Genomic DNA, 15000 nt, shown 5'->3' on the forward strand with positions numbered 1-15000 from the left:
CGCCTGACGTGACGACACATCCCGCCTGACGTGACGACACTTCCCGCCTGACGTGACGACACTTCCCGCCCGACGTGACGACACTTCCCGCCCGACGTGACGACACTTCCCGCCCGACGTGACGACACTTCCCGCGCGACGTGACGACACTTCCCGCCTGACGTGACGACACTTCCCGCCTGACGTGACGACACTTCCCGCCTGACGTGACTACACTTCCCGCCTGACGTGACGACACTTCCCGCGCGACGTGACGACACTTCCCGCCTGACGTGACGACACTTCCCGCCTGACGTGACAACACTTCCCGCCTGACGTGACAACACTTCCCGCCTGACGTGACGACACTTCCCGCGCGACGTGACAACACTTCCCGCCTGACGTGACGACACTTCCCGCCTGACGTGACGACACTTCCCGCCTGACGTGACGACACTTCCCGCCTGACGTGACGACACTTCCCGCGCGACGTGACGACACTTCCCGCCTGACGTGACAACACTTCCCGCCTGACGTGACGACACTTCCCGCCTGACGTGACAACACTTCCCGCCTGACGTGACAACACTTCCCGCCTGACGTGACGACACTTCCCGCGCGACGTGACAACACTTCCCGCCTGACGTGACGACACTTCCCGCCTGACGTGACGACACTTCCCGCCTGACGTGACAACACTTCCCGCCTGACGTGACGACACTTCCCGCGCGACGTGACAACACTTCCCGCCTGACGTGACAACACTTCCCGCCTGACGTGACGACACTTCCCGCGCGACGTGACAACACTTCCCGCCTGACGTGACGACACTTCCCGCCTGACGTGACGACACTTCCCGCCTGACGTGACGACACTTCCCGCCTGACGTGACGACACTTCCCGCGCGACGTGACAACACTTCCCGCCTGACGTGACGACACTTCCCGCGCGACGTGACAACACTTCCCGCCTGACGTGACGACACTTCCCGCCTGACGTGACGACACTTCCCGCCTGACGTGACGACACTTCCCGCCCGACGTGACGACACTTCCCGCGCGACGTGACGACACTTCCCGCCTGACGTGACGACACTTCCCGCCTGACGTGACGACACTTCCCGCCTGACGTGACTACACTTCCCGCCTGACGTGACGACACTTCCCGCGCGACGTGACGACACTTCCCGCCTGACGTGACGACACTTCCCGCCTGACGTGACAACACTTCCCGCCTGACGTGACGACACTTCCCGCGCGACGTGACAACACTTCCCGCCTGACGTGACAACACTTCCCGCCTGACGTGACGACACTTCCCGCGCGACGTGACAACACTTCCCGCCTGACGTGACGACACTTCCCGCCTGACGTGACGACACTTCCCGCCTGACGTGACAACACTTCCCGCCTGACGTGACAACACTTCCCGCCTGACGTGACGACACTTCCCGCGCGACGTGACAACACTTCCCGCCTGACGTGACGACACTTCCCGCCTGACGTGACAACACTTCCCGCCTGACGTGACGACACTTCCCGCGCGACGTGACAACACTTCCCGCCTGACGTGACGACACTTCCCGCCTGACGTGACGACACTTCCCGCCTGACGTGACGACACTTCCCGCCTGACGTGACGACACTTCCCGCGCGACGTGACAACACTTCCCGCCTGACGTGACGACACTTCCCGCGCGACGTGACAACACTTCCCGCCTGACGTGACGACACTTCCCGCCTGACGTGACGACACTTCCCGCCTGACGTGACGACACTTCCCGCCCGACGTGACGACACTTCCCGCGCGACGTGACGACACTTCCCGCCTGACGTGACGACACTTCCCGCCTGACGTGACGACACTTCCCGCCTGACGTGACTACACTTCCCGCCTGACGTGACAACACTTCCCGCCTGACGTGACGACACTTCCCGCGCGACGTGACAACACTTCCCGCCTGACGTGACGACACTTCCCGCCTGACGTGACGACACTTCCCGCCTGACGTGACAACACTTCCCGCCTGACGTGACGACACTTCCCGCGCGACGTGACAACACTTCCCGCCTGACGTGACAACACTTCCCGCCTGACGTGACGACACTTCCCGCGCGACGTGACAACACTTCCCGCCTGACGTGACGACACTTCCCGCCTGACGTGACGACACTTCCCGCCTGACGTGACGACACTTCCCGCCTGACGTGACGACACTTCCCGCGCGACGTGACAACACTTCCCGCCTGACGTGACGACACTTCCCGCGCGACGTGACAACACTTCCCGCCTGACGTGACGACACTTCCCGCCTGACGTGACGACACTTCCCGCCTGACGTGACGACACTTCCCGCCCGACGTGACGACACTTCCCGCGCGACGTGACGACACTTCCCGCCTGACGTGACGACACTTCCCGCCTGACGTGACGACACTTCCCGCCTGACGTGACTACACTTCCCGCCTGACGTGACGACACTTCCCGCGCGACGTGACGACACTTCCCGCCTGACGTGACGACACTTCCCGCCTGACGTGACAACACTTCCCGCCTGACGTGACGACACTTCCCGCGCGACGTGACAACACTTCCCGCCTGACGTGACAACACTTCCCGCCTGACGTGACGACACTTCCCGCGCGACGTGACAACACTTCCCGCCTGACGTGACGACACTTCCCGCCTGACGTGACGACACTTCCCGCCTGACGTGACGACACTTCCCGCCTGACGTGACGACACTTCCCGCGCGACGTGACGACACTTCCCGCCTGACGTGACAACACTTCCCGCCTGACGTGACGACACTTCCCGCGCGACGTGACGACACTTCCCGCCTGACGTGACAACACTTCCCGCCTGACATGACAACACTTCCCGCCTGACGTGACGACACTTCCCGCCTGACGTGACAACACTTCCCGCCTGACGTGACAACACTTCCCGCCTGACGTGACAACACTTCCCGCCTGACGTGACGACACTTCCCGCCTGACGTGACAACACTTCCCGCCTGACGTGACAACACTTCCCGCCTGACGTGACGACACTTCCCGCGCGACGTGACAACACTTCCCGCCTGACGTGACGACACTTCCCGCCTGACGTGACGACACTTCCCGCGCGACGTGACGACACTTCCCGCCTGACGTGACAACACTTCCCGCCTGACGTGACGACACTTCCCGCGCGACGTGACGATGTTTTATTGACTGATGGGATGAATCGTGAAACATCCAAAGGTGCCTCAAACTGAAGTCTATCTTCAAACTAGTCGTGTTCAGTGATGTTGTTCTTCTGAGCCTCACAAGCAACAACACGTAACACACTAAAGTGTGGGTTTACAACCGTGTGTGAAGTGTGTAGTTGTGGTTGAGTGTAGAAGAAATAACAAGATCCATTAACTTTCATTAATGAACCAGAAAGTCATCGTTGAAGGTATTTGTTACGGGAACATTGGAAACATAATAACACAATTAAACGCATATTGTTATTTTACTGGTTCTGTTTGTTTTGTGAGTCTGATCGTGTTCAAATGTTGTGTCTTTGAAGGGAACGAATATTTGAGGATATTTTGTATATGTACATAATAAACCATTTTATACACAAGCAGCAGATTGTTTTTCTGGGTTTTATATCTCGTTTGTCTCAGTATTGTGGGTTTGACAACAACTTTATAATATAATAAATAATAAATAATAATAAAAGTCGTTTGGACTGATGACTCCATCTTGTGGACACATCAGCGTCGCACATTAACATTAACATACAAGTTTCCAGTTTGACTTCAAAATCTAGAGAAAATACATTCGATCCTGTGTCATTTAAAATAAACGTTTTCTGTCATGAAGAAAAATGGTTCAAGTTTATTTGAACCTTTTATTTGAACCGCCGTAACAAGTGACGTCATCACGTCACTGGTAACGTCATCACGTCACTGTCAACGTCATCACGTCACTGGTTAACGTCACGTCCATTTTTCCAGTTCCTCTAACAAAGCGCCATTTTCGGCGGCTCTGAAGCATGCTGCTGCTGTCCTGCAGATAATAGAACCTCGACGTTTGAGACTCGACTCTCGGTACCTCCGGGTCAACATGGGTCGGAAGAAGAAGAAGCAGCTGAAGCCCTGGTGCTGGTATCCTTTTGTGCCGGCGTCCATTGACCAGAACCAGCAGGCCCGAGTTAGCTCGTCGGCTAGCATTAGCATCTTAGCATTAGCATCTTAGCATTAGCATCTTAGCATAGCACTTGAATGTCGCTAAAAACAACGCGAGAATTGTGATTATCAGAATAAGGAGCTTATATCATCGCTGGTGGTTGTCATGATACACTTATAGTCGTGTTTGTGTAGCTAATATGACTCGTTTGTGTCGCTAATGTGACTCGTTTCTCGAGTATCCGAGCGATCCCGACTGTACTTGAACAAACGCTCTTCTATGATCCTTGACTTTCTCCTCAAGGTATTGTAATCGAGATTTTGACGATGAAAAGATCCTCATTCAGCACCAGAAAGCCAAACATTTTAAATGTCACATTTGTCACAAAAAGCTGTACACTGGTCCAGGCCTGGCTATTCACTGCATGCAGGTACTTTTGTTATTATTCTATTAGTTTGTATCACTTTAACTCTAATGTCATGAACGTTTGTTTGGATCCTTCTATTAGTTTGTATCACTTTAACTCTAATCTCATATTAGTTTTTTATCACTTTAACTCTAATGTCATGAACATTTGTTATTATTCTATTAGTTTGTATCACTTTAACTCTAATGTCATGAACGTTTGTTATTATTCTATTAGTTTGTATCACTTTAACTCTAATGTCATGAATGTTTGTTATTATTCTATTAGTTTGTATCACTTTAACTCTAATGTCATGAACGTTTGTTATTATTCTATTAGTTTGTATCACTTTAACTCTAATGTCATGAACATGTTCCAGGTGCACAAAGAGACGATCGACAGTGTTCCCAACGCAATCCCGGGAAGAACAGATATTGAATTGGAGATCTATGGCATGGAAGGGATCCCCGAAAAAGACATGCAAGAAAGGAGGCGAACAATAGAACAAAAATCACAAGGTTGGTTTGGTTTTCTCTCCAACATTAATCTTCAAAGCACACAATGTATCATTTTTTTCAACACTTCCTCCTGTTGCTGAATGTTTTCATTGAACCGTAGTAATCTACTGCTAAAACATTGAAAGTTTTTTTTTTTGTTTTTTTTTTTAGATAGTCAAAAGAAAAAGAATCAAGACGACTCTGACGAAGATGACGATGACGATGAAGCGGGATCGTCGGCTCAGCAGTCGTCAGGTCTGCCGACACCGACCGGCTACGCTGCTCCCATGACTCAGCCTGGAATGCCTCCCGTGGCTGGTGCACCAGGAATGCCTCACGTCGGCTATCAAGGTATGAAGAGACACTTGAATTAGATTAAGGTTGGTCACTCAACGTAACTTGTCAATCGTTGATATGGTTATTACTCATCATTTTTGTCAGTGTGTTCCACTGTTGTCACGACTTCCAACAACTATTTCCTAAACCAGACAAATGTTAACATTTAAAAAAAAAAAAGATTTTAAGGGTTCAATTGGTCCCAATCAATTCTTGAAATCTCCTATTGATTGTGCCATTAAATAATAATAAAGGTCAATTTAATGCAGCAGTATTGATGTGTAAAACAATTTAAATGGTTGTTCATAATTAAATGCATTATTGATGCAGGAATGCCTCCCATGATGCCTGGAGTTCCTCCCATGATGCATGGCATGCCACCTGGCATGCATGGAATGCCACCTGGGTATGTTCAGATGCTGATCCATCTGGTAAAAGATGTGTAACTCTAATTGTAAATGTCTTCTAGAATGATGCCAATGGGTGGGATGATGCCTCCTATGATGCCAGGGATGCCTGGCATACCTCCAGGTAAGAAGCTCTTCTTTCATCATTCATTTAATTCAATTGTGAAGTCAAAATGGCCTCAACTTTACGCCGTTGTGAACACAGGGATGCCTCCTCACATGGCTCCGAGACCTGGGATGCCCCACATGGCACCAGTGACTGCAGCAGCAGTGATCCCGAGGCCAGCAGCACCTGCGGTTCAACCAACAATCACCAAACCTCTGTTCCCGAGTGCAGTGCAGGTATGATGCACGAGGATCTGTGTTTCCACAGCCCACGTTTGTCATGTTGTATCATGAACCTATTTAGCTTTTTTAAATGAACTTGCTTCTCTTTGTTAAAGTTTAATATTCTTAAATCTCCTCACGCTGCAGATGGGCGCTGGTGGTAAAACCACAGCAGAGGTTTCCTCTCCACCTTCTGACTTTAACTCATCACAAGTATGCTGACAGGCTGCACTTTGACTCTCGCAGCTGCATGTTGATATTTTATTAATCGTATCAACCATGACCATGTATGGAGAGAAACGACAATCGTCTCCGTCCAGTGTTTTACTGCAAACGTTTTGCTCCGCCTGGTGCTAAGAAAATGAGACACGATCCTTCACGTCATGAAAAATCACTCCTGTCAAAACAAAAATGCATGTTTTTGTCTTTTCAAGCATTTTACATTTTTATTCATGCTTTTGAGATGCCTTTAACACCATGGCAGCTGTAATCAACATGTAAGACTCACTTCTGTGCTGGTTTAAGATCATTTGTTGCACTTGTTAATGTTCTGTTCTAATGGGCTGTTTGTAACATTTTAGAAAACATGAGTCAATAAAACGACGCTGACCAGTGACATGTTTTGTTGGTACAGGCCCAGCAGACCTCAGGAGCCACGGCTACAAACTCCTTCACATCCCCTGCTTCCTCCGATGCACCCAAAGCAACATTCCCTGCGTATACTCAGCCCTCTGTCTCTTCTTCCTCCTCGTCTAACTCTAGCAGTACTGTGGTCAAGCCCCCGGCCACAGTTACCAGTAAACCTGCCACCCTCACCACCACGAGTGCAACTAGTAAGTTGATCCACCCTGATGAGGATATATCACTGGTAAGTTGTTTGGACTTTCTATTTTGCCATTTTCACAGTAAGTAATGACTGATAAATATTTGCATATACATATGTTTATTTGTCTATAAACCTGATGAAATACAAGCTTTCTGCTAAATCACAATCCGTTCTTGATGGTGAATCATGACTTTACACACTCGATTGGGTTCTTCCCCCAAAAATTCAACCTTCACTCATTTTCTACTCGTGTCGAATACTGTGATTACTTTCGGAGTAATCTGTTCTCTTTATAGACACATTTTTATGTAGCAACTGGAGCTCAGTTGTCTTCATCGAAAAGACTCTTCAAAACCTCTTGTTTTGAAGCTACACATGAGAAGAACGGATCTGAGATCAATTGAATCAAGATGGTTTGCAGCAGGAGCTAAAAGGCTAACATGCTACCCAGACAGGAAGTTCTCTGGGTAATATCAGGAGTGTTTCCGGTATAAATAGTAGTGTTTGATCAATTCTCATGTGGAGCTTCTTTACAAGAGATACAGTCGAGCAGTGTGAGGGTGTTTGGATGTTTTTAAGTGGCTTTTTGGACAAAGACAACTGAGCTCCAGTCGCTACACTAAAATGAACAAACATTTTTGTCTACAACTCTACTGAACTGATCCCTCTGAGAATTATCAAGTCCACACGAGAGAAGTTTGAGTTGAACTTTGACATTGACTCGAGGGAGCGTTCCACTTGGATGACGTGCATTTGACCTGTTGAGTCGTGACAGCTGTCACTCACCAGAACAACCTTGTGTCCGTGTGCAGGAAGAGATGAGGGCTCAACTCCCCCGGTACCAGCGTCTGGTACCCAGGCTGGGTCAGGCCCACGTGACTGCTCCTCCAGTCGCAGCTGTGGGTTCAATGATGGCTCCACAGCCAGGCCTGCCCGCCGGGCAGCCAGGCATGAGGCACCAGATGCACGGTAAGATGTGTGTGTGTGTGTGTGTGTGTAACTACACATGCTTGAGCCTGATGGTCCTCGTTGATCCACGTGTTCCAGCATATATTTAATTTAATGTCCATAATCCAATTGGTCTAGAATAAATTCAAAGTTTTTATTTAGTCTATCCGAGAAGAGTTTGAATTGAATGGTTTCATTGTTGCAGGTTATCCTCAGTTGTACTAGTTCACTAACTAAAACCTGTGTCCATAGTTGATGCACATGTGTAGCATTTAAAAAGATTGTTCTGAAGTAACGAGTGCTCGAAGAACCTTAAATGATTCCTAAAGAAACCACCTGTGTGTAATATCCTGCTGCAGCCACGAACCTATGTGTCAATCAAATAAAGTTCCACAACATCTTCTACCTGTAGTTTTGATTGAATCGACAAAAGTTAATCTAACGTTCATTCCTTCCAGGCCAGTTTGGCGTGCCTCCACAAGGCATGCCAGGCTACATGCCAGGAGGCATGCCTCCTTACGGACAGGGTCCTCCCATGGTCCCTCCGTACCAGGGGGGTCCGCCCCTGGGCATGAGGCCGCCTGTAATGTCTCCTGCCGGACGCTACTGAACAGCGACCACATTAGGTTTGAGGTTCACACCTTTCTCTCATCCTTGTGCTAATTGAACGCTAGCTAATGGCGGAGGCGGTGGAGAGTAAATGTTCTTTAAACACACGGACATTTTTGGACAACACCACACAAGTTCTTGAAGCTGTTCTGTTTGCTTACGTGTCAGGATGTATTTCTTTCCCCATAGGTTCCACTCAGGTTTCTGTAAATGTGTTGAAGTTATGTTTCTTTTGAAGCTCCTGGAGTTACATGAACGTTCCAACCCCTTACAAAGGCAAGTTCATCTTGTAAACTCTTCATTTCTGTGCTAGCATGAGTCCCTCACAGCACATTTAGGTGCTGTTGGACTTGCGTCCCCAACCGTGGTTGGTGAGGGTCTCTGAGACGATTCCAGTTAAGTAGCTACAAGTCACTCATTAGGTTCTGCTTCTATCACTTTGTTTTAAATCTTCCACTCAAGTGACTGTGTGCATCCTTTGTAATGTTTTATGAATCTGTTGTAATAAAATCCATCTTGAAATCCACTGCTGGTTTTTCCTGTCTGAAGGTGAGTGAAGAAGGTTTGTAGCCACTTTCTCACGTCTCATCCATCACTTGTCATTTAACTTTTGTTCACGTCATCCTCTGGCAAATGTGCTCTTCTGTCTCCTCGAGGCACATTTGGATCCAAGAGCTTAGAAGTTCTGTTGGTCATGAAGTGACTAAAATATTGTTGACATCACAGGTTTAACTTGTCGATCACAGGTGATCTTAGTGCTACTGATTATAAGTAACTATTAACCTCCATTAGCAACTACGTGGATCGAGGTCATGTGGAACCTTAGATTGTTGTTGCGTTGTCAGACCAGAGTGATACATTCTCCCCCTCTGGCTCGGGAATGTCACGTCGGGCAGCGTTGTGGGATGTCAAGTATTTGGTACTAATACTTGTTGTTTTTAGTTTTCCATTTAAAGTTGTTACATGGAAAATGTTCTTTATCTTTAGACTGTATAGATTGTATCATCTTGTTCGTTCTCTTTATTTCTTTTATTTGTATGAATAATTGCTGTATTGCTGTGTCTAATTGGAAAACAACAATTTCAATGACCTCCTGAGGGATCAATACAGTTCTACCTAAAGGCTGGAGACACGCATGAGGTCGTCATGTATGTTATTATGTCATTCTAGTCAAAACACTGACGACGACTGGGTTCAAGTGACTTCACAGAATCATCGCTGCTGCTGCGACCGTGTCTCCGATGAATTGAACCTTCTTAAAGAGACTATAAAATGAACCACGGGGTCACAGGTCAAGCAGCAATGACATGTTTAGATGACTTCCTGTTTCCTGTCCATGTGATTTACTGCTGTGTATTTGTTTCTGTCTAGACTATCATCTGTCAGCCTTTAACCCACTGAGCTGGCATGACAGGTCGTTAACCTCAGTAAGTACCTGATCATTCTAGTCTTCTTGGTTGTTAGTTTGTGTATCGAATAAACTCACCGCTCACCTGGACCGAAGGTAAGAAGCTGCTGAGGTGAGTTCTCCAGCCAGAGTGTGAACTGGACCATATTTCAGGGTTGAATCCTAGTTTGTACTTTCATGGTCACAAAGACCAACAATGTGATCAAATGTCAAGTTATTCATGTGATTTGTTTCTTTTGACTTGAATCTTCATTTCAAAATAACTGACATGTCTGTTCAATAAAATTTTACAATTTCCTTCATGTTTCTCTTTCTGTTGTATTGACGTTGGATGAACTTTAACTTAACACTAGGGTTATGTCGGGTGACTTGAGTCTTTAACTGTTGAGTATGAACCAAGCAGTGGTTGATGGTTCTCTTCTGAGTCAACTGTCTCCTGGATTATGTTCCCTCAGCTGCTGTGTTTTCAGGGACTCTGGTTTCCTCCCACTGACCACATCCAGGGAACTCTGTTGGGCTCACCTGTTGAGGACGTCCTCGTCTCTGGACCTGAGACTGGTCTTCATGACCGTGATGATAGGATAAGCTGTAGAAGATTAATAGATGATAAAATGTTCACTCAAAGCTCATTTAAATGTAGACTTTTATTGTCATTGCACAGAAAACACAGTGAAACTGGCAAAAAAAAATTGTGTTGCTTGGCAACCGTTAAACAGATGTATAAATATTAAGTTAAAAATAGGGCAATATAGTATAAACAGAATAAACATAAATATTGCATATAATAGTTAATGTATATAAAGTACAAATAAGTTAACAATAGTGCTAGTATCTGATGCTGCGGAACCTTCTGCAGACGCAGGACAGACATCAGTCCATGGACGGGGTGGAGTCGACTTCAGACAAAGTGTACTTGCTACGTCCTGGATGGATGGATGGGTGTCCTGATGATCTTCTCCGCGGTCCTCACCACTCTTCTCAGAGACTTCCAGATGGAGACCTTACCCGACCAGATGGAGCTGCTGCTGGTCAGCAGGCGCTCGATGGTCCCTCAGTAGAAGGTGTAGAGGATGAGAAGCCAGCAGGTGTTGCACCTCCTCTCTGTAGGCCAATTCGTTGTCATCCTGAATGAGGTCCACGACTGTCGTGTCATCTGCATATTTCAGGATTAGGTTGTTATTGAACGTGTGACGACAGTCGTGGGTCATCAGGATGAACATCTGTGGGGAGCAGGTACTCACAGACTCCTGAGGTGTTGATGCCCACATGAACAGACTGGGTTCTGTTGGTGAGGAAGTCCGGCAGCCAGTTGCAGATGGGGGTGTTGAGTTTGCCTAGCAGGTTCTGGGGGGTAATGGTGTTGATGCTGAGCTGAAGTCTAGGAACAGCATTCGCATGTTGTGTTCTTGTCACCCAGGTGCTCCAGACTCCGGTGGAGAGCAGTGGAGATGACATCCTCAGTGGAACGATTAGGCTGGAACGCAAACTGGAACGAGTCGGAAGATTTGGGCAGTACAGGGAGGATCCTTAACCCCCCGCTCGAAGCACTTCATGATGCTCGTTGTTAAGGCACGTGATGTGTTGTCGACGTCAGTGAGGACGCAGGCGAGTTGGTCTGCAAGTCCCTTGATCAGCCGTCCTGGGACGTGTCTGTTCGTGTGTCCATCATGATGATGACATCCTCTGAACACTGTCATCAGTGAACACATGCAGCACCAATGCTCCTCCCATGATGCAACACTCATAGACTCAGGGACTCATTCATTCCTCGTGTTAGTAAATTGTACAATTCTGAGTTTGGAGGCAGAAGTGAAAGTATCTGGATGTTCTATGTTAGTCTTTGTATCTTTGTCTTTGTTGTTTTTCTTTGACCTATGTTCTTTATCTTTAGACTTAGATTGTATCATCTTGTTCTTTATCTTTAGACTTAGATTGTATCATCTTGTTCTTTATCTTTAGACTTAGATTGTATCATCTTGTTCTTTATCTTTAGACTTAGATTGTATCATCTTGTTCTTTATCTTTAGACTTAGATTGTATCATCTTGTTCTTTATCTTTATCTTTAGACTTAGATTGTATCATCTTGTTCTTTCTCTTTATTTCTCTTTGTTCTTGTTCTTATTTTTATGAATAGTTGTCTGTATTGCTGTGTCTAATTGATAAAAAACAATTTCTCGAAGGAGATCAATAAAGTTCTACCTAACCTTATATGTTATAAATAGAATAAATACATAATATTTTAAAATATTTCACAGCTCAAGTCATATTTCGTTCAACAGTCTGATGGTCAGAGAAGCTGTTGATGGATCTTCTGCAGCAGATGCTGAGGAACCTTCTGCAGACGCAGGAGAGACATCAGTCCGTGGGTCGCACAGAATTCTGAAGGAAATTGATATTCTAGCAGATTTGATTTATTTACAAATCTAAATAGAAACCTTTGATTTAGAATATAGGATCATAAATCTATATGTTGTGTATTTTTGTTCGAGTGTGTCCATGATACACGTTCTAATAATAAAACCATGTTGACAAATGTCGGTGTGAAGAAAAGATGAAGTGAAATGTCATCATTCAGATTCAAGAGAAGGTTTGTGTAGATTCAATGAAAAAAATTCATTTCCTGTGTGTCACTAGAAAAGAAAAAATCATCCGCAGAACACACTTCCTGTGGGGAAAACAGTATTTTGACACGTGATGATGGTGAAGTCAAAACTCTCGAGTTCTCTTTTTCCTTGTTTCAGCCACTTCCCTCTCGAGAGCTTCGTCTTCACGGCTCATGAACTGGTGGCTCCTGACCAACGTGAGGATGATGAAGATGATGCACCTGTTGAGTCTGTGGGTTGTGTTGCTGACGCACAGCTGCTGCGGTGAGATTTCACTTGTTCCTTGTTTTTCCTTCAATCCACTTCCTTTTTATTTCACCGCTGATAAGAAATGTATATATTTCATGAAAATAAACTTTCTTTTGTGGCTCCTGGCGATGATGTGCTTTGACAGTCATCGAACAGTAGAGATTCTTCATCTCAGTTGTTTCTACTTTTATAAGTTTTCCAGCGTGATGTCGTGGATTCTGTCGATAAAGAAGCTAAACTACTTTCACATTTTTCTTTGATGATTGAAACTCATGATTTGATGGATGACGTGGATCTTTACGAAGCTTTGAATCAATCCATGCTTGATGACCTCAACAATCTTCTCTGACTCAGTGTCCAGTGAGACCAAGTTCTTGACGGTGTCCGTGGGGGGGTCAGTGATGCTGCCGTGTGAGCTGGACCAGGACACCCCCCCGCCCTCGGCGCTCAGGCTGGTCCGGAGCTGGCTTCGACCGGGTCAGTTCCTCTTCAAGTACAGCCGGACGGAGGCGAGCGTGGACCACGATGACGACCGTGGTCGTGTCGCGGTCAGCGGCGACCCCAGCTCCGGCTCCGTGAACGTGACCCTGTCCCAGCTGAAGCTCTCGGACACCGACCGCTACTCCTGCCAGTTCGTGGTGATGAACCTGTCGTCTGAAGACGACGTGGTGTTTGGACGCGACGACTTCCTCCTGCTCACCAGCTCCAGTGAGTGACATCTTCACCTCAGACTGATGTTTGTGACTCACGTGTTTCAATCTGTGTTTTTCACTTGTTTTATCAGATCTTTAATCTTTAATCTTAAGAAAGGAATCAAATATAGGTGTTGAAAGGACGTCGTCATGACGATCTTCTCAAAATGAAATGTGCATAAAAATATAACTCGGTTTTGAAATGTGGTAAAGTTTGTTCTGTGAGAAGTTTGTGTTGAGGAATTCTGACAAAATCACACAGAAGATCAAGAAACTGCTCCTTGATCTCAGATGATGATCCTGTCATGATCTGAGATCATGATCTCAGATGATGATCCTGTCATGATCTCAGATGATGATCCTGTCATGATCTCAGATGATGATCCTGTCATGATCTCAGATGATGATCCCGTCATGATCTCCGGTGATGATCCTGTCATGATCTGAGATCATGATCTCGGGTGATGATCCCGTCATGATCTCAGATGATGATCCTGTCATGATCTCAGATGATGATCCCGTCATGATCTCCGGTGATGATCCTGTCATGATCTCAGATCACAATCTCGGGTGATGATCCTGTCATGATCTCAGATCACAATCTCAGATGATGATCCTGTCATGATCTCAGATGATGATCCTGTCATGATCTCAGATGATGATCCTGTCATGATCTCAGATGATGATCCCGTCATGATCTCCGGTGATGATCCTGTCATGATCTCAGATCACAATCTCGGGTGATGATCCCGTCATGATCTCGGGTGATGATCCCGTCATGATCTCATGAACAAGATCATTTTCTGTGTCTCCTGCAGACGCTGCAGCCATGGAGGACGTGGAGTGGCTGGACGTGTGCTCCGGGGCCTCGGCTGCGATCCCCTGCGTGGGCCCTCATGGAGCGGTCGAGGGTTTGACGCTCAAGCGACAGAGAGGCAAGAACCCTGTGGAGTTTTTGTTCCACTCACAGCAGGAGTCCTTCTCTGAGGAGGGTTTCCCCGCCGCCAGGGTCCACCTGTCGTCGGCCCCGGGCCCCCGCGGCCTCACCTACAACCTGACGGTGCTGCAGATGCAGCCGCAGGACAGCGGGCGCTACAGCTGCCAGTTCGTCCAGCCGGGCGCCTCGGACAACATGGCCGCCCTGGGGAGGAAAGTGGTGTTCGTGTCGGTGCAAGGTCGGTCTCAGTGTCTGTGCCGTGGACGGTGTCTTCAACCCGTCTCACCCTCAACCCGTCTCACCCTCAACCCGTCTCACCCTCAGATGGCGTCTGCAGCTGCTCCGTCTTCTACACGCTGCTGTCAATCATGTGCTCGGCTGTGGTCGCCCTCGTCCTGCTGCTCGGTTTCCTGTTCATACGTCACGTGAGTGAACTTTGACCTTCCTGACCAAACCTTTTCGAGCTCCGGGCTCAAGTCTGTCAATCAACCTGACGAGTGTCGTCACGTGAACAGACCTTAAATGAAGGTTTTTCTTCTGACTCATGACTTCATGTAGGATCTGATGACAGTTGAAGGTCGAGCGAAGTGAACCTAAAACAGTTCATTCTCTGGA

General features: G+C 47.4%; 2 protein-coding genes across 3 annotated transcripts in view; both read left to right on the forward strand.

Moving 5' to 3' along the window:
• The first annotated feature begins 3971 nt into the window (after positions 1-3971).
• On the forward strand, positions 3972-9021 carry znf207b (zinc finger protein 207, b). Of its 2 annotated transcripts, XM_087786493.1 has the most exons (11): positions 3972-4117; positions 4443-4569; positions 4925-5063; positions 5214-5393; positions 5709-5784; positions 5848-5909; positions 5991-6127; positions 6260-6325; positions 6747-6980; positions 7751-7907; positions 8345-9021. In XM_087786493.1, exons 1-11 carry the CDS (start codon positions 4077-4079, stop codon positions 8494-8496), a joined length of 1371 nt encoding a protein of 456 aa, XP_087642619.1. In that variant the 5' UTR covers positions 3972-4076; the 3' UTR covers positions 8497-9021. The 2 variants fall into 2 exon arrangements, with proteins under 2 accessions (XP_087642619.1, XP_087642628.1); XM_087786502.1 differs by lacking the exon at positions 6260-6325.
• A 2844-nt stretch (positions 9022-11865) lies between these two features.
• Positions 11866-15000, forward strand: part of LOC148087299 (uncharacterized) — a 3625-nt gene continuing 490 nt past the window's right edge. The window contains exons 1-4 of the mRNA XM_087786516.1: positions 11866-12771; positions 13111-13464; positions 14267-14623; positions 14710-14810. Of these exons, the coding sequence (XP_087642642.1) occupies positions 12681-12771; positions 13111-13464; positions 14267-14623; positions 14710-14810 (903 nt within the window). The 5' untranslated portion in view covers positions 11866-12680. The remainder of the gene's footprint in view (positions 12772-13110; positions 13465-14266; positions 14624-14709; positions 14811-15000) is intronic.

The sequence above is a fragment of the Callionymus lyra genome, chromosome 1, assembly GCF_982586985.1.
Source record: "Callionymus lyra chromosome 1, fCalLyr1.hap1.1, whole genome shotgun sequence".
NCBI lineage: Eukaryota > Metazoa > Chordata > Actinopteri > Syngnathiformes > Callionymidae > Callionymus > Callionymus lyra.

Bases quoted from the DNA above. Each gene is read 5' to 3' on its own strand.
- znf207b (XM_087786493.1), top strand. From the start codon at position 4,077: ATGGGTCGGAAGAAGAAGAAGCAGCTGAAGCCCTGGTGCTG. The intron at 6,981-7,750 runs GTAAGTTGTTTG...GTCCGTGTGCAG, and splicing joins CTGATGAGGATATATCACTG to GAAGAGATGAGGGCTCAACT. The intron at 7,908-8,344 runs GTAAGATGTGTG...CATTCCTTCCAG, and splicing joins CATGAGGCACCAGATGCACG to GCCAGTTTGGCGTGCCTCCA.